Below are 27,300 nucleotides of genomic sequence, written 5' to 3'. Positions count from 1 at the left end.
GCACATGGGTGCAGCACCCTTGTCTTCTCTCCCACTCTGTAGTGCTGTGGCTCTTTCTATCTCTATTTATAATTTGTCTGTTTGTGAAAAAGAAAGTTAACTAAATGAAGACCTGCAATGTTCATTATTCAAAGCAAAACGTGTGAGATTTGTTGTCTGAATCTTAGTGACTGGTTAATGGAATGGTGTCTTCCCCAGAGCAGTGTTCACCTGTGCAAATGGGACTTGTCAGTGTTTTGCACCCCTAGACAGAGCGCCTGCTGGCTCTGGGTGCCTTGGTGTGTGCGGCTGTGTGATTTTATGTCTCTTTTTTTGGGGTAGGGGTGAGGGACATCCTCCCTGGTGAGCTAATTGCCCTTCAGCTCTGGCAGGAAAGGATTTGGCATAAATATTTTTCTAAAGCTTCCAAGCGCCCTCCTCATGCTGGAAAAATACACGTTGGGTTTGTTTTTTTTGTTTTGTTTCGTTTTTAAATATAAAGCTTGGCAGAACGAATTAGTGTTGCTGGGAAGAGAAGGCCACCGCAGCCCTGCGTGACGGAGCAGGAGTACGAGATGCTCGGAAGACGGGATCGGTCTTACCCCCACGCGTCTCCATCCCTCTTGATGCTCCGTGTGCAGGGGCCTGGATTCCGCTGGGACTCTCGCACCCACGGCACAGTTTCTCCTCCGGTGACAACGTTCCCTGGGGGACTTGGACAGGAGGATGGAAGTAAGAGCAGGGCTGCTCCCGAGGCTCCGTGCTGCCCCCGGCGCTCCGTTACCCGACCGCTGCTGGCGGCACAGCGTCGCGCCGGGCCGGCCCACCGCCCCCGGAGCCTGCGGCCCCGCCCCCGGCCGCCCAATGACAGCGTGTGGGGGGCGGGGCGGGGCCGGGCCGGCGCTGGAGCAGTGCGCGCGGGGCCGGCGCTCGTGCGGCGGCGCGCGGCGGGACGGCGCCCGGCCCGGCCCTTGACGGTGAGGTGAGGCGAGGCGAGGCGAGGCGAGGCGCGGCGTTCCCCGCGGGCCGGCTCCGAGCCGTCCTGACAGCCGGCCTCGCAGGCTGGGCGGTGGGGCCACGGGGAGCGGGCGGCGGGGCGGGAGCTGAGGGGGGGCCCCAGCCCCCGGGCGGGCCCTGGAGCGGGGCTGCCGGCGAGCGGCGCCCCAGGCCGGTGGCTCGGCTTGGCCCGCCCCGCGGCTCGGCCCGCCTGCGTGTCGGGCGCTTCCGCCGCCTGCGGCCGCTGTCGTGCGCTGCGGCCCCGGGCGGAGGCTTTCGGGTGGGAGCCCGGCCGAGGAGGGGACCCGGCCCGGCCCGGCCCGGCCCGGCCCTGCCCGCGCCGCCGGAGGGTCTGCAGTCCTCGCTCCTCCAGCCGTGGGGACGGGAGGTTCTGGCTGGCGGGGAGCTCTGGAGCGCCTTCCCCGGCGTGCTGCCGGGGGCCTGGTCTGGGCGGCTTCGCCACTTCCTTCTCAGACTGGGAGGGTTTGAGCACCTGCGCCCCCGCCCATCCCCTCCCTTCTGCATCCGCCTCCCTGCGAGGGACGCCCCCCCGGAGCTCGCCGGGCACAGTGCCGGGGGTGCGAGGGGATAGTGCTGCACCGCCCTGCTGATTCCCTGTGGTCAACTGAAGAAGGGAACCTGAAGCCCCACTCATCTGGCACGCACCAGCTGCGGTCCTTCTCCACCTTCCCTGTGCGTCCAGCTCCTTCTAGGCAAGCGCGTGGTCTCCGGCGGACGGTGCTGCCAGCTGCAGCAGTGCACCACTGCAGGAGAGAGCCATGAGACCCCTTTCGTGGTCGTGACGAGGGACAATGTTCATAACGGGAGTGAGGGATCCGTGTTTCAGGGAGAGGCGTCCCTCCTGGGGCAGCTGGGCATTTGTAGTCTTCATCCCTCTTCGTTGCAGTTGTTGGATTCCTGATGCATCAGTTGGTGCCAACTTGGTGTAGTGATGTTAACGGGTTGCTGTTGCCTAGTGAAACAGGTAAAAGAGGAAAGTTTGCTTCTGGTGGACTGAAGGGACCTGATTTGAGAGCTCCTGCTGAGAGTGCTTCCTTGCTGCTCTGCGTGGGCTCCCACTGTGCACAGGTGGTGGGGATCCCTTCCTATGGGAGGCACCAGTCACCCTGCTCACACTGAGGAGCTGGGAAACTGGCATTACTTCAGACCAGCCTTCCGCATAGGTGAGAGAATGGAGCATCGTAGTGACTCTGTCACTGACCAAAAGATGCCGTACTTGGAGGATTTTCTTTGAAAGCCCTTGGTATCTTGTGTGGGCACATCCTCGGGTGTAAGCTGCCTTTCCAGATTTGCTGCTAGCTGAAAAACACTGTCTTGCTTCTGAAAAATAAGTTTATTGCATCCAAGTAAAGGTAAAATTCATTGCGACTTCGAAGCTACTTCAAAAAGCCAACAAAAAGTACATAGCTACCTAAATTTTGTAAGTTTTGTTCCCAGCTGCTCCTTCAGAGTCACTTGGGGCTGAGAGCGACAGTCATTCTGCCACTGTGCTTCAGGGAGCTGATTTAGCTTTGATGCCTGGTCCCTGTTTATAAGAAATTATCAGGATAAGCATGCAATGCAAAGGAGTTCAGGGTGGGTGAATGCAGGGAAGATTTTTTTTTCTTAGAACTGCTAATATTACGGTAACATTGCATTTTAGTTTTGCATTGGTGAGGAGGTAAGTGAGACCTTGTTCTGGCTCACCTGGGGTGGGAGGCTCTCAGTGCTGTTGGACGCTTTCTCTGCTCTGCCCATAGAGCCTCTCTTTCTTGCCGGTGCTTGCAGTCTGTCTCAGCCTTCATGCTTCCACTTTCCTCTGCCTTTCATTTAGACAGCCCCTTTAGCTGAAATGCTTCCTAAATCATGGCACAATGTTTTTTGTTAAGAAATGTCATATGTAGTCATCTTACATAAAACACGATATGTAACTATAATTGGTGGTGAAACTGGAAATAGTGCTTGGCTTGGCTAATACTCCTCGCAGTTTTGGTTTTTGAGGCAGTTGGAGCAGGCCAGGCTATTTGGGGATTTTTAATAGTTTTAACAGTATTAGTAGCATGCACTGGGAGGGCACTGGATGTTGCATGGGGAGATGCTCACCACTGCCACACAGGAGGCAGGGCACTGCTTTTCTAGGGAAATGTGCCTTGCTTCTGCGCATTGTGTTTTCTGCCTAGGTCGTTGTTAGACCTTAAAAATCTGAATATATGCTGGCTGGGTACTAGTCTAGCAGTAAATATTTTTAGGAATGTGTCGTCAGCAAGACACGAGGCCAAGCCCCGTTGAGTTCACTTTTCCTGTTAACACCTGTGAGGAAGGACTTTGACATCTGCAGTTTCTGTTTGACGTGACTTTGGTCTCTCCTGGCTGGTAACCAAAGCTAGTAAAAGTACCCAGGAGCTCCTCGTTTAGTTCAGAGTTGGATTGCCTGCCTGCCTTGCCTTCAGGAACCGGCTGGCTTCAGCTGGAGGGGAGGCTGCCGAAGCCTTTGTGCCACGGGGCTGCTCCGTGCACTGCCTCGGCTGTGACCGTTCACATCTTTTTCCTTTTGAGTAACTGCTGTGTCTGTCCCTTCCAGTAGCCGTTTATTCAGAACAGGATGAATGTGTTCATGGAGTGCTAGTTTTAAGAGCAGTTGTCTAATAAATAGCCTCCTGAGGAGTATAACTGATTCTAGGCAACTTCAGTTGCTTGTAAGCTTCTGAATAGCAGTAACAAAATCTTACCATACGGTTAAGTTACAAGGGACACAGAATCAAGGGGATATAGGTGACACCAAGCTATGGTTTCTCTTCAGATTAGCAGTTAACGGTGTAATCTGGGCAACTGTCTCTGCTGATTTTTGCTGTTGTGGTTTAAAATTTGTGACCTAAAAGTTTTTCTCCTTGGCTGTGTAGCCACACAGACTGGGAAGTTCAGTGTCAGGATATGCACAAAACGGTCTGAGAAAGACACTTTCTGCTGATTTGTCACCTGAAACTGGTAGGTCAGGCACTGGGCAGTGTACGCATACTTTTAAAGTTGAGATCATCCTTCTCACACTTTCTCGTCATGTGTGTCATCAGCTGGGAGGCTGGAGGCATCTCTGTGGTGGTCTGTCTCAAGCCGTGCAGCTCAGGCAGGGCTCTGCAGCACTCGCAAGGGCTCTGAGAGACCGCTAAGCCAAACAAGCCTTGTGGTAGGTGTAATTAGGTAGGAGGCATCTGTCTCCTCTCCTGTGATAAGTTCATCTGTACAGGGGTCTGCAAGTATAAACAGAAAAAAAAAAACCAACCCAAAACATTGAAACCCACTGGTCTGCAAGCCAGGAAGATGTTTGGCCAATCGCTGTGTGTGCAAGGATTAAAACCTAAAACCTCCCACTGATTTTTAACGACATGTAAGGCTGGCTGCATTTAACTCCACAGAGCGGGCTGCCTACCTACTCAAAGCGTAGAGGGACAAAGGAATGTTTTCATGACCTGCTTCTCTCTTTTTTAGACAAAACACGTTTATTATGAAACAATAATCTAACACTTCATTGAATTTTTCGTAGTGTGGTGGCCATGCGAAGGCTGTCCCAGCGTCGGTATCCACATACTTTCAATTGTTCAGACATAGTGTGGTATTTGGGAATTGCAACCAAAAGCACTGAGGAGCCTGTCCGTTTCTGTGTGTGTTTCTGCTGAATGCCTTGCACGTTGTCGCCAAATACTTCATGCCAGTGGTGAGTGTGGGGCAGTGGCTTTGTTGGATGTGTTGCATCCTGAGCACATGTGCCTCGCATTCATGTAGACCCCACTGCAATCCCCCTGCAGATACTGCCACTGCTCCCGTGGTGCAGGAGAGCCAGGGGGAGGCATGCAGGTTTTTTTCCCTATGTCAAATTAAACATTTGCTCTGCAACAACTGCTGCCAAACCATGAAAGTAAGGATCATGATGTAGGAGTCAGCCTACTTGAACTAGTGTAGATTTCTGTAATTGAGATTTTTGCCCACTGACTTAATCTGGGTACAGCACAGGTTTGCTAATAAGGTGAAGAACTGTTATCTGCGACAGAAATCTGTGTTACGAAGGCTCTGAGCTGCCAGTATTGGTTGGAGTAGTTATGGTTTTGCATGAGTCATCATTTTGGGGAATGAAGAAAGAATTGTTCCTGTTATGTCGGGGTGTGGTCCGACGTTGTAGCAAAGTCAATGGGATGGCTAGGTACTAGTGAAAGGCAGAATCCTGCCTTATCCTCCACTGCCTGTTCCAGGTGGCTTTTCTTGTGCTGTCAGCAACGCTCATGCTGCTTGTGGTGACCTGGTTTGGGAGCTAAATGGGCAGAAAAATTAACCAGAAATTAAAATGGCAGTGTGTAAGGAGGGCGGAAGGCACAGATTTGAGTATCCTATTTCGTAACAGTGTTTTGGAATAGTTTTTTTTTTTTCCCCAGTTATTTTTCTTCCTAGCAGCTAGATTTTTGACCAGAGTTTCATCAACTTTATTACTGGTTTTGATAGCAGGATGAAGAGCATTAAATAAGGACTTTGTGTGTGATTGTGTTTCAGTGGGTAATATTTTCATATGGGATATTGGTGGAAAACTATCTTTCAGGCTGTAATCCTCTATTTTCTTCCAGGTTTCTTTAGACTCTGCTCACTGTTGAAAGATGGGAGAGATAGAAGGAACATACAGAGTACTGCAGACTCCTGGCTCTCGTTTGGGAGTCCAGAAGACTCCGGGAGTGAGTACCTTGGAGCCGGGACAGAACCTCTCTACTGCAATGGCATCATTGCCTGCCAAAACACACGAGCGGGACCTACCGATCAAAATAAAGCTGTTGGACAACACGGTGGAAGTACTTGACATTGAGGTAAGAGAGGTTTAAATCTGATTTCAAGTACACTTAGCCTCCGATAATGTAAAGCTCACAGGATGTGCTACTGTACAGAGCTGGGACGTTTTGAGGCAATATCTGAATAAAGATTCCTGTAGGGATTTTACCTACTTACAAGTAGTTAAATGAGCACATCTTGTTTTTTAAAATCTTTTAAGTATAACAGATGTTTTGTGTTTTTAACAGACTTTAAATACAAGCACATACTGTAAAAAGAAGCTTTAACTGTTATTTGCTTTGGGGGAACACCAACTATCTTCTGCCAAACTGTTCTTGCTTCCTGAGCCACATACAGCTTTGTTGATTTGGCAGTTGGGAGAACACAAGGGCTTTTTTTTAGTTACTACTTTTTATTAATTATTTTAATGGTTTGTATCCTCTTCAAGTAAACTTGCTCCTATTTGAAAGTTTTTGCTTGTTGCCACACTTTGGGAGGGAGGCACCAGAGGGGTAGCAATGTTTCTGAAAATTTGTATTTAAAAGTATGCTTGCTTAGCAGTGGGGGAAATCTGCCTTAAGAAATACAAACCGTGCTCAAATTGGGGTGGTTCTGTTTTTAAAGAATCAAAAATTTTTGTTCTTCAAATTCTTGTTTCATTCTCAGCATTAACCTCAGACTTCAATTTTAGCTTGCTTAAAGATCTGTTGTTAGAAAACAGCTCTGTTCTAGTGAAGATACTCATCTATCAGATATTCTACATTAGTATCAAATTGACTTTATAATTAGCACTCGTAGCCTTAGTTTGTTGCATAGTCTTAAACAGGTTTTTCTAAATAGAGTGAAAAAGATGTCTGTGGAGCTCTAAAGAAATAGTGGCTTTTGGGGATGTCTTCTACGGATTGCTGTCCAGCTATTCAACTCTCAAACTTGAAATCTGGGGTTTTTTTGGGTTTTTTTGGTTTTTTTGTTCAGTTTGAGGCTGTGCCTGTATCCTCCTACCTGAGGACACAGCAAACCCATCCATCCCTCATTTACTGCACAGAACACAAAAGCCTCTTCCCCCTCCCCCCCCAATTATGTTAGAATGTTTTTAAAAAAAAATCTGCTGACTTTTGTTCTTTTGAAGTGTGATTTTTTTTTTTTTCCAAGTTGGTGTAGACATTGGTGCTTTTGTGTTTTGATTCTAAAAAAGAAAAAAAAAAGAAAGAAAAACAAGCAACCCTCCCCCCCCTGTAATTTTGAAAATCAGTGCAAGTCTACCATAAGCTGTTAAAATCAAGAAAGAATTTATAACTCCTAGTTCCTGCTTTATTACATGAAAGACATATTATGTAAAAAACATAAATTCCTCACTCATGCTATTTTTTTGACCGCTGTGAGTCATATTTCAGTCTCACCTGTCTGACCAATAATGTAGTTTCTATTCACCTCTGATTCCCTCATTTCCTTTAGTGGCCCATCTTCTGCGGGCACGCTGTACAATCTCTAGGATGGTACTGTTTAACTAAACAGTTAAAACTCATCCCATCTAGGACCACCTAAATTCACACCTTCATTGTTGTGATCACCTTCTTGTTGGCTTTAGCCTCTCCAGTCTTGCTGCATAGGTACCCATTTCACATGTTGCAGTAAGAGTCAACCTGCTCAGTCGTTGCTGGCAGCGGCTACTGCCTGACCATTTTTTGCATCCCTCCGCTGTCTCTCTCTCTTTATAGCTTCAAATGTAGGTTGCTTATTTCTGCTTTCAAGGTCCTTCAGGGCCCTACTTGTAGTCTTCTGCAAGAAGGTACTTGGCTCCATCCCCTAACTGGGCCACAATGCAGTACCATTGTTCTTGTTTTCCCATCACGACAAGAGGTTTCCTATAATTAGGAACTATCTTAGTTTTCTCTTTTTACCTGGAAAGCTCTCTCTGGTTACAACATCCACAGAAATACCTGAATTTGGGCAACTAGCATGCTGAGGCCACAGTTGATATCATACTGTTCTTCTTTACGAGGTCAGTCGGAACTGAGCAATTTAAACTTTTGCCTGGTGGTGTAAGCGGTGAGGAGAAGGGGTCATCCTTTGTTCATCTATAGAGTATCGAGCACAAAAAGGTCCATAGTCAGCAACTGTAGCATTAGAGTCCTACTAATACGCTGCCTACGTCTCCTTTCATTTTTGTCTAAATGAGGTAGCAAATGATAGCAAACAGGGATGAGGTATTAAATTGTAACCCTTTGCCTCCTGATTTGTTGGGTGGACTGGTGGGATAGCAGTAACTGCTGACTGCTGTTTGTGATGGAAAATTGAAATTTTTCACTTGGGGATTGAGGACAAGAATTAGGAAAAGTCAGCCACATTTGCTGAATAGGTGGTGGGCTAGCACAGATGTTTTTTTTTTAAAAAGCAATGAGAGAAATTAATGAGTAAGAGCTGTCCTAGAGGGATTGAGGCTCTGATTGCAGTGCCACTTGCCCACTCTTTGCTTTTGCAATTTTTTTCACTGGGTGTGGAAACGAGAGGGGGCGTTGTCTTCATTACCTGCTTCATGGGGTTTGTGTTTATTGATTCAGGTCAGCAATAATTTTTCAGTGTAGTGGGACACTGTTGGCACTGCCTTCTAATGGAGATGTAGCTTATGGCAAAAGACCTTTTTTTCCATCTTCAAATCATTTTCCCTTCTGTATTTAAGAACTATGCCAAATAATTTTTTCCTGAGAAAAGTGTTGTGTTGGTGGAAGAGACTGACTAGGCACAGTGGTCAGCTTCTGGAGAGGAGCCTTCTCTTGCAGGGTGGTAGGGAAGCTGACGCAGGAGCCCTGTGTACTGTCTTGCTTGTGAAGCTGCCTAAAATGAGCCACATCAGCAATTTTAACCGTACAGGATAAACAGAGTAGCCACAATAACGATTTCATCGATGCGGCTTTTCCTTGTTATCCCCTCCTTTCTCCAAGACGCATTTAAAACACTTGCTTATCTCCTGGCAGGTGTTGGTGGATACTCTTGTTTGGTAGCTCTTCTCTGTCGCTTGGGTTTTTTAACTCACCAAAGAGCAAGAAAACAGACTGCCAAAGTGGCATAATGGATGGGATAAGAACAAAATAGGAAAGGACAGTCTTTCCTTCATGATGTTCTTGCATCTAGAACAGTGTGTTAAAAGTTCATTATAGCTACAATCCACTGCCTTTTGTCTAAAATCCGCTGTCTCTGTCCATTCTCACCATCTGTACCGTGAGGTTTTCTTTGTAACTGAATTTTGTTAATTAGTGAGAGGGAGTTATTCTTTAAAGTATGCTGGGGCAGAGCTCCTCTCCGGGGAATCTTTTGAATGTTAGGGGATGGAGAAATGCTCAAATGTTTTCTAGAGTTTAAAAAACTGGAAACTGCGTATTTATGGTTTCTCCTTTCCCTCCCAAAACAGAAAAGAGAATGAAACATATCCATCCAAAGCTAGACTAGAATATGAATTGCTTTCATGACTTGTGTTTTTTTTCCCTTTTTACAGCCAGCTTCTTTAGTCAGTTCAAATCTTGCATGTGCCATATCACGGTGTACCTGTCCTCTTCCCTCCCAGCTAAGTCTGTCCAAATGGGTGGTTTTGCAGACTACTAGATGAATGATTGGAAAATTCAATTTAATTCAGACCATGGGCACACTTCAAAGTAATCAGGGTTTTACAATGGAAGTTCTGCCAGCTTTCCCGATTTTCTTAAGAGATTAAACTTGGAGGCCTTTGATCAGCATAAAAATATGGCAGACTCTTAAGTAGAAGGGCCTGGGCTGGGTTTAATTCGTCAAAATGACCGCTTGGTGAAATTATACTTGTCTGGTGTTGGCTGTGGAAGACAATAAAATGTACTGCAACAAAGGACAACTTAGGCTATAGGAATTTAGGGTATAGGAGGTTGTGATTTATACTTGCTGAAAGCTTTTGCATTGATTTGTGGTAGAGTTGGAAGAGAAACGTATTACAGCGACAGACCTTTGGGCTGTCGAAGACAGAGTACAGTGTGTGCATTTGGGTTAGAGGAAACAAGGGGTCTTTTGCATGCCATAGTTGGAAGGAGAGTGGTACTGATGGTAGGTGAGAGTCTGGTGCTGTCTTAAAATCCTGGTAAGTGAAATAGCAGGTTTAGTCAACAAGAAAGGGGTCAGACTTGCCACATCTTCCAGCTGCTTTCTCTGATGCAATACTTTTTTGGGGGGTCTGTAGTAGTCTGTAGTTTTCTTTTTGCAGTAGCTTATAAGACATTTAATGGCATTGCTGCCATAATGTGATGTTTAATATTTGGTCTGTATGTTGTTCCTTATGTAGGAAATACATGTGCTTGCTTTCCTACGTGAATTATGCTCTATGCTATGAGGAAGTGCCCTGGAAAAAGAACTTTAGATTATTATGCTTCAAGTTTACCAAACTCTGTTTGGGGAGAACTTGGCACCTCTTCAATTGCATGTACTTCCTCCTCTTCTTCTGCTTGAATGTAAAATAAAATTTGGGAGTGAGAAATACTTATGTGTTATAGTTAAATTTTTCTGTGTTTTCACCTGCTAGAGAATGAATTCTGTAAAAATGTAATAGCCATCATAAAATCATAGCACAAGTTCTTAGCGCTCAGTGAAATAGGTGGGTCTGCCTGCCTGTTTTACTCAATGAGAAAACTTAAACTAGAATTTTTTTCTTCCATGTTATTCTTTGTTGGGTTGCTTTGAGCACATGAGTCTGTTCGTTCTTTTTTTTTTTTTTTTTTTTTTAATATAATGAAGTAACTTGCTTCTCAATAAAACGTAAGTCTTGGTGTTATGCACATGTTAATAGTATGAGTTAGCTTTATGTTGGTTTGAATTTGCCGTAGATTTCAACTACCTTTTGTTGGAATTTTGGTTTTGTCCTGCTGTCTTACCATGCTCTGAAGTTAAGTATTGTTTGAGGCCTTCTCTGTGGGTCAGGCTAATGCAAGCATTCTTGTGCCTCGGAGTGTGAAGCTGGGCCTTAGGAAAATGCTTTTTCATTTTGTCAGGTTTTTTCCTGGTATTTCTACCAGGCCTGTTGTTTCCTTGCACATGACTCAGTTTCTTGAAGGTGGTTGTATCTTTTCTCATTTTCTTACCAAGTATGTGAAAGGCAGAGCATGTTCCGCATCCCTGCAGTGCTGTGCAATGTGTCCCTCTCCTTTTGAGAACAGTGGGCTGCCTGAGAGGGAGAAGCTGAACTCCACTCGGTTCATGAGAACTGGCTAGTCAAATAAGATTACACTTTTTCCCCCCTGTATTTTCTTATTAGGTATTGTCCTCTCACTGCTCATGTCTATTTTAGAGTTTACTGATGTACCTCGTGAAACTTACTAGTATATTACTACAAAATTTAGGTGGCTTATTCTACACTAAGTTGAAAACAGCTACTTGATGATTACTCTGTCCGATAGTGATACTGTCTTTGCTGGCCACCTATATGACTCTTCCTTGGTTTATTTAAATTTACAAATTGCATTATTAAAAGTGCAAAATTACTTTCCATCCATATGTTTAGAATAGAATAACTATATTTAGTTATTCTGGTTTCTGTGCAGTTTGCAGGCATCTGTAATTGAAAAGGTGTCATGAATATAGCACCTCTTCAGATGCCCATTGTTTCCGACCAGCCGTCGAAGCCCATGGCCGTGACTCACTGCAGTCGGGGGCCCTGAGATCAGGAGCTGGGCTGGGACTGTGGGAGGTTTTTGGGGTGACAGAGGAAGCGATCAGCTTGTACGTGCTTCATGACTTCCCACGGTTTGGAGAGAGTGTTTTCAGCTTGTGCACACTGGAAAATACTGCTTATCAGTAACTTCTTATGGTAGCATTAGTACCCCTAAGAACTTGGTTGGGGCTGAAGCAGAAATTACGCAGCTTAAAATGCTGCTATTGAGCAGTAAGAAAGAAATATGCATCTGTTAAAAATGGAGAGCGTGTTGTGGGCACTGAAAAACATATACTCTGAAATGATTTTTCAGAGAGGCTGTCCTTACTGCAGGCCATGGCGAACCCTGAGCCAGTGTTTCGGCACTGCGGCTTCTCCGGCAGGACGGGGCAGCCTGCCGCCGGCTCTCTGGCACAGCCAGGCTCCGACGTGAGCTGCCTTCCTGCCTCTCCCTTGCTCTCCCTTTGCCTGCTTAGACCTTCCTTTCATAAAGGCTTTTTTCCTTCTGTGCTGTAAAAGTATTAACAGCTTAAATATGTTGGAAGTGGGAGGACGGGCTACTTCTGAATCCTATTAAGCGCTATGCTGAAGGAATCGAGATGATGTGTTAGTCAGCTCAGTGTTTTTCTTCCTTGGCCGGGAAGAAATAGTCAAAATTCCAGAAAGAATCATAGCCAGATGTTTGTTATTGCTCTGGTTTGACTCTCCTAAATATGGCAAATAAGCTGCCTTAGGACTTATTTTTGTCTGACCTCAGAAGAGAAAGTTAGTAATTCACTATTTAAAATTTGCAGTTACTGTAGGGTTTAAAAAGAAAGTAATTGAAGCTTTGCAATTTGTGTACTGTTTGATTCTACTATATTTTTTTTTTTTTTAGACCTGTTATTTTGTGTTTGGGGGCTTGACTTTTTTGATGCTAAGTGGGAATGTGGTATTGGGTGGGGAAAGGTAAAACTGCAGCCATTTTATTGACAGACATTTGGGGTGTGTGGGGTTGGGGTTTTTTTTGTTGTTTTTTTTTTTTTTAAAGGAAGATGTGAACTTAGATTGTATTATAAAAACAATTTACTATTTTACATTTCTCTGGACGTTAGGTGTCCCGTTATGTGAAAAGAAAATTGAGTTATACTGCAACAAAGGAGAAACAATCTGAATATTTCTGTACAAAAAGTCTGTTATATGCACATATTGTAAGTTAAAACACAGAAACCATTTAGTAAAATGGTGATCAAGTGTTATCACAGTTGTTGAAATATGAATTTAATAGATTGAGTTCATAACTGTTTGTATGGCTGTGATACACTATAGTGAGTATGCTTCATCACATGATGTGCATAGATGAAAAACTTATCTTGTATGGATTCAGAAGAGTGAATTGAGGAACAGTACGAGAGCCACATTTACTTAGTTTAACATTGAGTTGGTGTAAAGCTGAACTCTTTTTAAGCTCTCTTTAATTTATTGTAAGCGTACTGAGAACTTTCTGCCTGTAATTGTTCTGTCTGGATGAGATCTGATAAAGTAAACCAATGTGTAACTTAATGGTCTTGGCATATGTGCAGTGGTACAATTCTTGTACGTAATTCCTTTTGGGTGCCTTCCGAAGTAACTGATATACAACCTTGTAAAGAAAAAGCTGTTACCTGTTAGCTTCCTTACTAATTCCAATAATGTGTCGTCATCAGAAAAGAAGTACTGTTAGTTTCTTAAACACTTCTGCAGAATGCAGGGGTTCATTTCTTTTTTTCATAATCTAGAGATGAAGGATAGTGAAAATCAGCTGAAATGATTCTTATGACATTCTATCAAAATAATGGTAAGAAATGGTGTATTTAAAAAAAAAAAAAAAATAGTTCTCTGGAAGCCTCATTTGGGTGTGGGTCACATTCAAAGTTGGTTCCACAGATGGATAATTCTGTAGAATATATAGAGCCTGAAAGGGAAGAAAAAAAAAACCCATGGAACAACCCACAGTCAGCTAAAGACAGCTACAGAAATGCAGTGTGCTAAGAGGCAGTTCAGAGAAATTTTAGGTTAGTGCCTACTGAAAAAAGGGACTTGATGTTGAGTAAGGATGGCATCACCTAGTACCTGGTTGTGTTCAGAGAAGAAAAGCCTTGTGAATGTGCGTTTAAATAAACAGGGTTGCAAAAGCATACCTGCGTGTCATCTGTTTCTCCTTGCAACAAAACACATTTCTGGCAAGGGCAACGTTGCCTACTTGTGTGAGAGGGAGACCATATAAATTGAGTATTTAAAAAACTGTGCTGTGGTGACAATACCTAGTGTAAAAGATTTACTTTTTAAGACTGTGATGTTGGATATGGAGGGGGGAAGACCTGTCTGTCTGACAGAGCAGTCATTCATGAATAAAAATAAGAAGTTGAAAAGAAAAGAAAAGGAAAAAAAAGAGTATTGAGCTGCCAAGTGACTATATTTTGACTTCAGAGACACTCCTGGAAGTCTTTGAACAGCTTCTGCATGCGCTGCTGCCCTGACCTGACCTGAGCTGCGTGGTCGAAACCCACAGGTACGAAACGTGGAGGGGAAGCAAAAATTGGGCTCTCTAAATTGGAGTATATTGCTCTTTAGTAATCTCTTTTCACTTGTAGTGGAATTTGTGATGCCATTTTGACACATTTGTAGCACCGTACTTGGGTTTTGCACACATGCATGTATTTTGGAGCGCTCTTGTGATGGTGAAAGCAGGTTTGAAAACATAACTTAAGAAGTCGTTTCTTCCCAGCCTCATGGCAGAGGAACGGGAGATGAAGTATTTTAACTATTAATGCCTCCTCACTGCTCAGGCAAGAGAAATGATGGGAGCTCAGTTGCAGGCCTGCTTTCCCAGCAGTGAGATCCGGGCTGACAGGTTTAACATCTCTGCTACCTGAGCTGCTGCTCTTCTACTCCGGCTGTCCCTGGCAGAAGGCTTGGGCGCAGCACTTGGTGGAGCCTGAGCACAAAACGGGAGTGGTACAATACCCATATTAGTTTAAAAAAAGGAAAGAGGACTTTTTAGAGACTCTGTGTTAGACCTGTCCGACATGTACTTCAACTGAAATAATGAAGGATGAACATTACTGTGCCCCTCAGCCCACTTCTCAGGCGACTAGCCCGAAGCCAGAGGTGTAGGAAAGACTCCTACTGGAAAGAGGGAAGTTAACAAAGCTTTGGCCTTATCTAATCTGGCCTGTAGGTATTTATTAACCCATCGCCATGGTATCGAAGCTCTGCTCAAAGTACAGTGGGGAACGATGTTAGGACAGCTGGTACAATTTCAGTTTTGCACAAAAAAAAAAAAGATAGTTTTGGCCTTTCCTGTAAAAATACCTAATTTGTGTAAAAAATCTTTCATGATCATCTTATTTCCTTAAAGTTTTAAACTGTTTCCTTCAGGCAGGCTTCCTCAAGTGGTGTGCCAACCTGGAGTACCGTAACACCTCATAGGAAAAGCCCAGATCAAATCTTGTTGATGTGAGCATGGATGATGGTTTTGAGGCAAAAGCATAATTAATGGAGAAAGACTAGCAATTTTAGTAATCTTTTTTTATGAACAAAGGGAAGCAAAGTAATGTCTGTGTTTAAAATGACTTTAAAACATAGGGTTTTATTTATGTACATATATGCACATAAGAAATGATGCTGTGCAAGTTCCTAGAGTACCTACAGTCTAAATGCATGAAGTGGCCAGGCATGGTAGAGGGAGTGGGTGTAGGAAGGTGCAGTGGTTTGCACAAGTGTGTAGGGTCTTGTAGCAAAGTTTGGGGGGGGGGAAATTGAGATCATCAGTCTCCTAACTTCTAGTTTCTTAGCTTTATTATACTGTTTTACAGCTTGTATGAACAAAGTAGGTGCTTAGACATTCTATTATGAACCTTAATTTCTTGAAGTGGAAAAAGGCTTTTTTTGAGAATGGCTGTTAATGGCATACTGCCCATTTTGACAGCGGGCCATTTTTATAACTAGGCACTTGTATCTGTCCTTGGTTATTTCAGCCACCAAGTTTTTTAAAGGCTTGAAATAGTGCAGATAGTTAATGCAGCATTCTGACGAGGCTGAGCCCTTTCAAGTGTGCGCTTGATGTTTGAGGAAGGCTGTCAGTGCGGTGTTGCTCTGGCCCTTTGCAGATTATTTGAAATAGTATGTGTTGTAAAAAAGCCCCAGCGTCACCGTTAGTGCAATTTTCTGGCATTTCCACTGCCGCGATCTTCGCTGCTGCGTGGGATCAGCCACCCCAAAGCAGCTGCTTTGCATGATACTGTCACTGCTGTTCTCTGAATGTTTAATTATTAGCAAGCACCAACTCTGGTGCCAAATCGTCAAGCAGTAGTGTCCTGCAAAACTTTTCCAGTTATGTGGTCCAGGGTTTTAATTTGGGTGACTTACCAGTTCCCCAGGTAGTCTAGAGCACTGTATGAAGCAGAGGTGATGGGGGGTGCATGTTTGTATTTTTCTCTCCAGGTAATGAAAGCGACTGAGAATTTCTGCTTGACGCCCAATATTTTTTATGTGGCTCTTCTGTGTGCTGTTTGTATATAGCACTTGGGGACCACGTGTTGGTTGAATGCTCAACCGTGGTGCCGTTTTGTTTTTATCTGAGCACAATGTGTTTTATTTCGAGTGCTCCAGGTATTTCAGCACGAGAGCACTTTTGATACTTGGGACCATTTTTTGTCTCTACATGCTATCTACCTAAGTATACATTTCCCAGTCTTGTTCACATAATTCCCTCCCTTTTGGGGATCTTTTCCCATGTCAACAAATTATTGTTTTCCTACTTTCAGGCATCCAGCAAGTCTAGCCACTCTGGAAAAGCATGTTTGTTGGGTAGAGCTGGTTCATTTGGCAGTGAAGTGCTTTAACACTGCTTGAACCTTTTAAATGATGACAGGTTTTAAAGCTAACCTTAATTAAATGAGCCAGAGGCTTATATTTCTAGAATAATTTGTCTGGCTGTGGATTCTGTTTAAAAAAAAAAAAAAAAAAAAAACAACCCAAAAACCAAAACCCACAACAAAACCAACCACTGAAGTCTTAGGACAAAATATCTTGGAGGGGAGTCTTAGAATTTTTTTTAAAACAAAAAATTGTGCCCAATATGCAGTGTAATAATGTAACTTAAAATAGGTCAGAAATTTGTATTTGGTTTTGCAGCTTCCATATTTGAGTAAATTGGATTTCCATGCCATGTAGAAATACCATGAGACACAATATTTAAAAGAAGTAGTACATTTTCAAGGTGAAAATGTATGCTATCTGAATTTGTGAAGAAGTTACAAAATGGTTTTCAGGGTGGCGGTGTATTCCGAAAGTTCAGTCTGTGAACGTGAAATAAGAAGTGCCGCGCAGCTGCGGCTCAGGGCTGATGTGGATGTTCATGTTGCTCTGACGGCGGTGCTTTCCAGCATCCGGGGGCTGCCCTGACGGTGCAGTGATGGTGTAGGCTGCGGGCGTGGGAAACGAGGTCTGGTGATGGGTTCAGCTTCCTTGGGCTGAGCCGGGAGGTGCCGGGGGTTCTCCCAGTGCCATGTAGAAAGGCAGCCGCTGCAAATGGGAGACCTCTAGTGCACTGGCAGCTGGACCGTGCTCCCTCGGGTGGAAAAAAAAGTTTAAAAAAACCCAGAACAAAACATGTTTGTACCAGTGACTAGGGTAGATAAATGGAAGAAGTTTCACAAACCTTATGTGCGTGCTGGGTTAATTCGTCTAGCTCTTGACCTGATTCTGGAAAAAGTCAGGATTGTCTTCTTCAGTAAGCGGCAGGTAGAGACTGTGGTGGTGTGAAGCAGTGGGGAGGACCCTGTACGATAGAGTCAAATCCCCTGACATCACAGGCTGTGCACCCGATGCTCTGTAAGTTGTTAAATGCACTGCAAACCCTTTTTGGTGTTGTCTTAGCAAAATAACCTGTAGTTAGCACCTGTCAGTATATAAGAGTGAATAAAACAAACACATGTATTTAAAATACAGGTTTTTTCACAAAATATTAAAAGAAAAATTGAAATAATTGAAGCTGAAAGTTATTGTTAAATGTTCAGATAATCAAAATGAAATAGTGTTTAAGCAGTATTTGGCTGAGCGTGTGAAACCAGAGTTTGATACATCTGTTGTTACCAGGTACCCATTTTTGTGGGGAGGCAAGGACTGTTTTCATTTGAGTTACTTGTTCCAATCAAAATTGAAGAAACTAATAAAGTACTGAAAAAGACGACAGTTATTTTTTTACTTTTCCAGTCTGCAGATTAAAAACTAGATATGGAGCCATAAGTTGTTCTTGTTTTAGCCATGAAAACGAAAAGTATGGTATTCCTTGCCATCTTGTATTATTTCCTTCTTTCTAATAAATGTGGTTTAAACGTACACCCTGTATTCGTAAATGCAGTTTTTGTTTATACGTGGCATTAATGATAGTTATTAATAGGGAGTTTTGAAGGCTTTTTTATGTATCACGCTGTATTTGGACAGAGATCTAACAGATTACAAAAGGGCTGTAGATAAACAGAGCTATAAATTCACTGAAATGTTTGTATATTTCTGGTTAAGAAAGGAAATAACAAGCCTAGTGTAACTACTATGTTTAGTTGCTGATTGTCTTTTTTTTAATTTGCCAAAAGATGAGAAATCACTTTTTTATTAGGAAGACCACTAAAGTGCACCAAAAGGGGAGGGGAAAAAAAAAATCCATGAACGGTGAAGGGGTCTTTATTTAAATCAGTTCAGTTTACCTTTTCATGCCTGTGCTTCTCTTTGCCTGCTCACGGGCTGCTCTGTGTTGGCCATTTGTCAGTGATGATGTCAAATATAAATATAAACTTCTTCCTCTCATGCAGATACACTGTTTACTGGAGGATTTGGTCTCTCAACAGTTGTAGATTTCTGTAACACAAAATCCAAGGTCAGCTGGTGTTTGCTAAAGTTGGGGGCCAGTGGCTCCTCTGGCTCTGGCTGCACAAGAGTTTCTGTTCTATACCTCTGCTTTATAACTCTCCGTTTTTTCCAAACTCTTGGCTTTTGGACTGAACTGATTTTTTTTTTTTTTTTTTTTTTTAGATTTCCAGCCTAACTGTTGCCAAAGGTGGATTTCATTTTTGGAAAGTTTGAGCAAGGGCAGTTTGTCCATTTTGGAATATGAGAATGCTACTCACTATGGAAATACAGGGGTTTTTTTTTGTTTTTTAAGTTAAAATACATGGAAGCAGAAAGTTAAGATGTTCTGGAAGACATGTTTGGGAGTTACTGAGGAAGAATTGGTTTTGATAATACTGAACTATGGTCTACTGAAAATCATAGGCTATGTGTTCCTAGTTTGGTTTTCTGTCTTCCTAAGCTAAAATGTTACAGCAGGGGGAGGATCTGCCATGTAGGTAGTGACGTTTGAGAAAATAGGAAATAGCAGTTAGGATGATAAAACAAAAATAACTTGTTGTTCCGACTTTTTTTTAATTTATTTACATTTTCCTCCTCTGTCCTAAAAATTGCTAACATTGAATATGTTTACTTTTCTGACTGAGTGAAAAATACAGATACCTCCTTCAGTCAAGAAACTTAAGCTTAAAATGTTTGTTCCTATTCATTTCTATTCCTGCCTGGCGCTAGCTTAGCACTGAGCCTGGTCTGAAGGCGTTACTCCTCCTGCGTGTGGGCAGGGGATTGCCATGCAGGCGTTTTGCCAGTGCAGGGCCCTCCGTAGCATCATACCCTGCTTGCACAGCTCTGAGGGATCTTTTCAAGCTTGATCTGAATATACAAGTCGATTTGAAAAAATCTATTGTACTGAACTGTCTTCTAATGATGACTTGTTAAAATAGTCTGTAGTACAGTTAGGGCTGGGTCACTAGGGAAAGCTTTTGTTAGCTGCCTATTTAATATTTTTTACCCTGTTTTTTTCTTTCTTTCTTTTTTTATGTGGAATAATTCAGTAATTCAGTAATATCAGTAGTCGTCGTCTTGGCTGCATATAAAGAGTAATTGAGATGTCTGGAATGGAAAGCATGCCGTGTTGTGAATTTGTATTGAAAATGAGACCTTTCTGAAATGCATTCATGCAGCTTCTTGCCCTGACGTCAAAATTACAGTAATTAAGTAATTACTTAGAAGATTTTGCTTTGTGCTGCTTTTATGGAGATTAAACAATGACATGGAGTTACCCACTATATAACCTTAATTTTTGTCAACTTCAAAATGTTAAAGAAGCTTTTTGGAAAAGATGGTTATAAATGTAACAAACAATTTGAGGAACTAAATAGCTCTAACAAGAGTTTTCCCACAGCATTTGGGACATAATAATAAAAGATTGTGTTCTGTTTCAACCCATTTTTATTTAAAAATAAAATAAAATTAATACTGTTCTTTTAAAATGTGGCATTGTTATTGTTGCTTTATACTTTGAAGGAAGTACTATGAAATGATATTCAGCTTAGAATGAGGTTTTTCTCAACTTGTTATTGTAAATGACACCCAAAATTACAGTTGATAGCCCGGTCAGAATAACTTTACACTTTTAACATTTGGATGGCACCTTTATAATTTAATCAGTTCCAAAGTGCTCCCAGCTCCAACCATCTCAATTTTTTCATCTCCAGTTTCTCTTAAAGGGAGTGCAGGCTCGGCAGTGGAAGGAGAGAGGTGCCGGGGTACATAGGCCATACAGGTTCCCTTTTTGGGAGAAATGAAGGCAAGTTGGACTGTCATTGGGCACGGAGCTTGATGGAGCCACAGACGTAACTCAGTTTAAACGCTGTGCATGGGAGAGACCTGCATATTACAATCTGATCGGGATAATTTTAATGGCTGTATATAACTAGTGATGGACAGGACACAGTTTCCTTAATCAGTACAGCACACAGTTTGACTGTAAAACTTGTCTAACTGTTACCAGACATCTTTCACAAGTTAATCCAAGTTTATAAATTCTAACAGAAGGTGGTTGGAACCAGGATTACTGCCTATTTCACAAATGAGAAATTTGACACTTGGGATCACAGGACATCTCCTGGTCAATAGCTTCTAGAGGTTAATAGATCCATCTGTGAAAAGGCAGGCTGGTGTGGTCCATCTTCTGCAGGTGGAAGTATATGAGCTTGGTCAGGGTATCGCTGTATCCCCACAAATATCACTGATTCTTTTCTCAAATTCCTTTCTCAAATCTGTGGTGCCTGTAAACAGTAGGCATACAATAATAATAAATGCAAGTGTATCTGTACCTTAAAAAAAAAAAAAAAGTCCTACTATATTTAAGGATATTTTCTTCTGTTACTATTTTAAGATTTATTCACAAGTGCAAAGCAACAAATGTATTTCATTTGAAAGTTAAAAATTTAATATTCAAAATGCATTTCTCCAGGAGCATGTGGGTCCTGTGGCAAGCAGTCTGTAACGTGCCTGAGAAACATGCCTGTAGACAGAAGAACAAGAACGTTATTTACTGAAGATGTGGTTTACCATTACCTGTATCATTCCTTATTTCATAGTCATCATTTAAAAACCAAAACCCATACCCACAGAGTCTTCTGCAAGCACAGATTTTGGCTAAAAAAAATTCAGCTGTGTTTTTACAAAGAAAATGCCATTTTAGACATCACAAAACTTGTCCAGAAAAAGAGGAGGGCGCTCCTTCTCGCCATACTATGTCATCTCCCAACGAGGCATCTCTGTATCCACTGAAGTGACGAATCATTTCTCGACTTGCAGTTTTATTTGGGGATTTCGGCATCAGTGGCCTGATCCAGCATGATACCAAGAAACTTTCTGAATGAATGGTGTTTGTGCCAAGTGAATTCGCCTGACCTATGCTTCACACCTGTGGTTGCCCTTATAGGTAACCGTGACTCGTGAAAGCGTGAATGAGAAAGACGAGCCAATCTCGTATCATTCTCTGTCCTTCTGTTTCTGAACTTTCCTCCTTATTTATAGTACTGGATTCAGTCAGCTCCATTCACATCAGTGTGATTACCAAAGCTATGTCAGATTTGCAGTACTGCAGAGCTGTCATACTTTTTCTCACTGAGGTTTTTTTCTTTTTTGAAGTGGTACAGAGGTATTTAGTTAAATTTCACAGTTCTAAAAACATCAACAGTTTAATCTCTCTTTCCTGTAAGAAGCAATTGCTCTTGAATTTTTATGCATCTCAGTACTGTGAAACAATTTCCCCAACTTTCACCATCTTTTTTTACTTTTTTTAAACCCTCTTTATTTTAACCTAAAGTGGCCCATTCTTTCTGTTAGATATTTTCATTTGCACATTTTATTAAATTATTCTAATTCTATTACTAATTTGTTATAATACTTAATACTTTTAAAAGATACACCATTCTGAGTTTAAAGAGTCAATTACAGAAATGTGTGCCAGCTTTGATGGGAAAGTTGTAGAGTCTTCTGGCACTTTGACTTTTCCAAATAAACAAGACTGCAGTGGCATGCAAGCCCAAGGTGTGTTCTGCCAGATAACCCGGCCGACCAGTTGATGCCAGACCCTGTTGCCGCAGTTGCGGGATTACTTCCGTGGTCCAAGGTAGAACATGGATGTCAGTGGCCATGCTACCTCCTTCTGCAGCCTACACTAGCTGTCCTGCTAGCTTTTGTGCGTTGCTGGAACAGGTACCAAGGCACACGAAAGCCCTTTGGATTCTTTTCTGTGTGATCCGGATGGACTGATGTGTGGGTGCATAAATGCTATTTTTCTTGTGGTGGCTGCTACAGTCGTACAGTAATAGATGGTGAGAGCAAGCTCGTATGCAGACCCAACCGTAGTTGTTCTGGGTGTGCTGTGAAAGTTTCCTGTTTTCTCCCATGTTACCATAGCTGTTTCTGCCAATGTTTGTTTTGTGACCTTGCACCTAACTTGACTGTGAAAAGGGCTAGTTGAGTGGGTTTCTTGAGGGAGGGATTCATCACAGAGGACTTTACACAGAAGGCATGGTGCGAGAGGAGGGTGTTTGGGTTCCCACTATAGCCTTCCTGTTTATTTCTTAATTAACAGAATAAATACTGTCACCTTGGGTTTTCTTGAACACTGTTGTAAGAAAAAAGTTAGGGTTTTTCAGAGATGTTCTTTTGTAGAAGACAAGTTCTAGTTCTATCAGCAAAGGCCTTGCATGTGCTGCAATGAGCAGCCTCTGCTCAGTTGGCGTGATCCCTGGCAGCGGTCGGCCTGGCCCCATGAAGTCCTGCTTGTGCAGCTCTTGCTTTCCTGTGGGGCCGGATGGGGCTTCCTAGGTCAGGGTAAATTCTGGTTGGGTAGAAACTGCCCTGCACCAGCCTTCCTCGGCTGTCTTGGGCTCGCTTAGAACATCTGCATACGTTTTCAAGTCTTGCTGGTGTGAAAGTTGCACATGGCTGTGTGGTCCCTGGTGTTGGTACGAGCGAGGGGGTATGCAAGTGAGCAGGATTTTGGCAGCCTCTGCTTCAGTCCACTGCAGCTGGGGGAGAGCCACACCATCCAGCTACACAAACAAATGGTGCTGGTTTACTGAAGGAGCTGCAAATAGTTTGCAGGTGATCTACTCTGGCCTCATATCTGACCCTGCTTTGAGCAGGAGGTTGGATGTAGGTGACCTCCAGCGGCCCCTTCCAGCTTGAGTTCCTCTGGTTCTGTGAACATTGTTTGTATGGAGCTGTGCCTGTATATTGGATGTTTGCATGTTACAGTGACAAAAATAATGTGAAAAATCTTTGAGATATTGTTCTACAGTTTCTAAAGATGCTATAATTTTTTTCTAATTTGCTGTAAACTTACTCATCTTCATCTCACCGTATTTTTTTTTTTTTACTTCCTTAGTCAAAATACTATGGCCAGACATTATTGACAGAAGTTTACAAGCATCTGAATTTGATTGAATCAGATTACTTTGGGATTGAGTTCCAGAACATCCAGTCATACTGGGTATGTACAGTTCCCTGATGAATTTGGTATAATAAAAAGGTTGGGTGAAATGCGGTTGCTTGAGTGTCAAAAATTTCAGTCTGCTGGAGTCTTCTGTAGGATTATCTCTTTGATTCTTGTAAATCTGCTTCGCTCACCAGAACAATGACAACTAATAAAGCAGAGGGGAGGAATCAGATTCTACTTCGTGTTAAATCTCAAAAAACATAAAGCAGTTAAATAGTTGCTGATGTTCCCACTTTCAGGGGCATAAATAAAATCCTCTTTCCCTCTGAAAGGGGGAACATCAACTCCAAGTGTAGTCTATGGAGTACTTATAAAATCATATTATAGTGTGTAATTTTGGTAGTGTTCATATTTATCTTCAGTTAATTCAGTCTTCAGTTAATTTCCCTGAAGAGTCATTATGAACCTCTTTCTAATAAATATAAACCTCAGCAGACATGTAGACCTGCAAGCTTTTTAAATCATTGATCTAGATAAATGCTGACACTATAAGCCTCCTAGTCTCTTATCCTGTACCTTGCAAAGAGGACAATGTAGCTTCTAAACTAGAAAATGTTCCCAAAACTGTCTTCATTATTTTTTTCTATTACTTTTTCTAGTTTTAGGACTCACACGCAGAAAATATTACTGAGAACATAGAGAATGCTAATAGCACTAATACACGCTACTCTTGAGCCAGGGAAATACAGTAAAGCTTGTTTAGTTTCCATTTCTTCTGCAAAGTGTCCGAAGTGTTTCTGCATCTAATGAGGTTCTTAAAATCCTCAGGTCTATCTCAGACAGAGAAGTAATTAGTAAGGTCCAAACAGAATTGTCTTGTTACAATTTTTTGTTTGGAGGAGTTAAAAAAAAACAAAAACAAAAACAAAAAAGTTGAGCATCTAGAATACTTTGCGTTAGTTTTATGGATACTCCTTCTACTAGAACAACAATAGTTTAGTGTTTCTTTAAAAATGTGCTTGTCAAAAGAGAAAAATTTGTGGGAAAATTAATATCGAGTAAAAATACTTGCGTAGGTAGGTAAGAGAGATGGACAAAGAATGGAAGGGAAAAAAAGTTGGACCTTGTCATGTTCTTCAGACCTTCTGTAATTCTGTAGCCTGGCTCCTGTCTACAGTCGTGTGTCTTGGCATGATTTCTGTCTTCTCAGCAGTGGTGTGCTTTTGCTGACTTGACTCCTCTTCTGTCCAGATGAGCTTTAAGCATGGATCAGTGTTTTTTCTATTGGTACACGATAAATGTCAATTCAAATAGATAAGTACTTTTTTTTTTCTCAAAGCAAAGGAATTACTGCATTACTGCAGTGAGGAAGAAATGCATACTCATAAATTACTGCTTTATTTGAATTTACTTTTGATGTTTTCATATTGTATTCAAATATGAATGTCAGTTTGTAATATTTTTTTTCTTTAATTTCAGATTTGGCTGGAACCTATGAAACCTGTTATTAAACAAGTACGGAGTAAGTAGTTTTAAAAAAGGAAGTTTTCCTTAATTTGCATCTGCTTTATGTGGGTTGCTTTCACAATTACTGCTTGATTTACTGGTTATGCTTCCCTGAAAGTTGTACTTGGTAGGGGTGATAGTGGTTCCTGTTTGGGCATGCAAACCTGATGTTTTTAATATGTAGTATGTGGTGGGTGGAATGGAAACTTACTGAAGGTATGATTCTTTCTCTGTGATAAATATCTATCTAGATTGGGTCAGCTGGTGTTAAGTTTAAGTGAAACATGGCATTTGCTGTTTGTGAGTTTCTGTAAGTTGTGTTGTCCTACAATGGAAAGAAAAAGGAATATTCTGGCTTACTGCACTTGTTGCATGGGAGGAGGTAGCATCTGCAGTCATGAGGTCTTGTCTGAGAGCTGATGCACCTTTCAGAAGGGCTGCAAAAAGCTGCACTCAGAGCTTGCTGACACGCAGGGAATTTTAGTGGGGTGGGTATTCCCATCTCATTCTCAAAAACTCTCTCCAGTGTGCTCAGGAGCAGCTTTGCTAAGAGAGCAGAGGTAGGGATCTCCCACCTGGTGGGTGGCTGCAGCTTCAGAGTCCTCTTCGCTTCAGTTGTGAAATTTGGTTCTGCTCTTTGGCCAGGAGGATATTGCAATAGCAATGCTATCTTTGTTTTATGCTACTCTAAAGAGTAATATGAGATGCACTCTAAAGGCTAAAAATAATTGAAGAATACAGTACACTAGTTCTTCTGATGTTGAAAGATTAGATCAAACTTTTTTTTCCCTTAGAATGGGGTTAAGCTGTTTGCTTATTTTCTGTTTCTGATTGTAAAGTCTTTGTGGAAAAACAAGATCATGAGGGTGTGGTGGATTCCTACTCCTTTCAAAATCTTAATTGAAAAATGTTGAAAATTAGTACTGGGAGGTAGTTTTTAGTTACTCTCTGCCTAAAACTGATTGCCAGAAAAAAAGAAATCACCAATTCTAGCTAGATCTTTTTAATTCAAGGTCATGGTTTTAACTTTTACTGACATTGGTTTTTAAGCAGAAGAGCCAAACCAGCTATAAAAGAAGGCTTCCTTAGGAGGGTATATAATACCGTCATTCTCTATTCATGTGTGTCCCCGTCCCGTCCCCCGTCCCTCCCCCCCCAAAAAAAAAACCCAAAACAAAACAACCAAACATTGTTGGAATGCCATTGTTTTATATACTCCATGCAGTTAGGCTTGTTTTGTTTTTCCGGTTCTCCTGGCTGGAAGGAATTATGTCTTAGTCAAAAGATTTGGTGGACCACAGGCCTGTGATGCTCTTTGGTTACTCCTTCTGTACCGTCTTCTATACCATATAAATTGGGGAAACTTTTCTTAGGCTGTAGGCTGATGGCCGTGTGTTCCCTGATGATGCATATATTGTTCTAAATGGTTTAAAACCATGGGGATGTGCTAAAATTTATGGCTGCACTGCTGCTTGGTGGTCTACCACCCACATTATTTTGCCAGTGACACTGAAAGATTATTTTAAAATTTTTTTTAATCTTACTCTGTAGGAGACACCAGTCAGTTGTCTGGCACATGTTCAAGTTCTGAAATCAATTTTAAATTTGTAAAGTTTTGATAGCTCGGGTGAGAGCTCTTTTTTTTTTTTTTTTTTTTTTTCTTTTTATGCTAGTTGAATGCCTTCCCGGCATTCTCCTGTTTTTAAAATTGAAATGAGATATGACTGTAGAAAGCCCTGAAAATGTTTACAATTAAAACGTTAATTGCATGCCTAGTAATTTAAGCTGTTCTTTCATTGAATCCAGTAGCTGACATATGATTGCATAGGAGCATCTTCCTAAGAACTCCTTTGACAGTACTGCTGAATACAAAGACTTAAGAGGAGAATTAATTTAACTACTTGATAATGTGGATATTTCAGAAGCAAGGGACTAAATAAGCTGCAATAATGGAAAGACGTTTACATCTGACAATACAGTTATGCAAGGCTAGCCACATCTACGATGGCTTCAGCCTCTACGCTCCCTGGCCATACGGGGCTGCCCTTCTGTGGTGCCCCTCTGCCTGGGCTCCCTGGGGGTGGCAGGTAGCAGCTGGATGGAGGCAGGCTAGCCTGGCAGCAATGCACGCAAAAGGCAGTCTGCTTCCTTCGGCGTGCCCCTGCTCTGCGTGTGGCTGCTGGGTGTTTCCCAAGGGAAAGTGAAATTCTGTAAGAATGAGATTTGGTGGGTTTGCTCATGCTGTTAAGCAATGCCTGAACTTGGCACGGATGGATGATCTTTTCCTATATTCTCACTTTAAGAAGTTTCGTTGAGGTTCTTTTTTGTTGTTTTTTGGGGGTTGGGTTTTTTGTTTGTTTGGTTTGTTTTTTTACAATTTAATGATTTTGGAGTTGACCTTGTAACTTTTAGTCCAGCAGTAGGGGAATATTAGATGTTATCATGGACTTTAAGGTAATACAGCTCAAACCTGTTACTTTATGTTGATGGCGATTGCTGTGTAATTGTAGGCATGCAGTTC

General features: G+C 42.3%; 1 protein-coding gene across 10 annotated transcripts in view; it reads left to right on the top strand.

Moving 5' to 3' along the window:
* The first annotated feature begins 914 nt into the window (after nt 1-914).
* The window catches only part of FARP2 (FERM, ARH/RhoGEF and pleckstrin domain protein 2), an 83,673-nt gene continuing 57,287 nt past the window's right edge, over nt 915-27,300 (top strand). For 6 of the 10 annotated variants that reach the window (XM_076341881.1, XM_076341883.1, XM_076341877.1 and 3 more), the window contains exons 1-4: nt 915-961; nt 5,583-5,816; nt 23,223-23,327; nt 24,753-24,795. In XM_076341881.1, coding sequence (XP_076197996.1) covers nt 5,613-5,816; nt 23,223-23,327; nt 24,753-24,795 — 352 coding nt within the window. In that variant the 5' untranslated portion in view covers nt 915-961; nt 5,583-5,612. Of the gene's footprint in view, nt 962-1,570; nt 1,669-1,694; nt 2,160-5,582; nt 5,817-23,222; nt 23,328-24,752; nt 24,796-27,300 lie in introns of those variants that run through there. The other 4 variants (XM_076341879.1, XM_076341880.1, XM_076341878.1 and 1 more) reach the window with 4 other exon arrangements.

The sequence above is a fragment of the Aptenodytes patagonicus genome, chromosome 6, assembly GCF_965638725.1.
Source record: "Aptenodytes patagonicus chromosome 6, bAptPat1.pri.cur, whole genome shotgun sequence".
NCBI classification, from domain to species: Eukaryota; Metazoa; Chordata; class Aves; order Sphenisciformes; family Spheniscidae; genus Aptenodytes; species Aptenodytes patagonicus.
The sequence above is the reverse complement of the archived record's forward strand: the minus strand, read 5'-3'. Positions and strand labels throughout refer to the sequence as shown.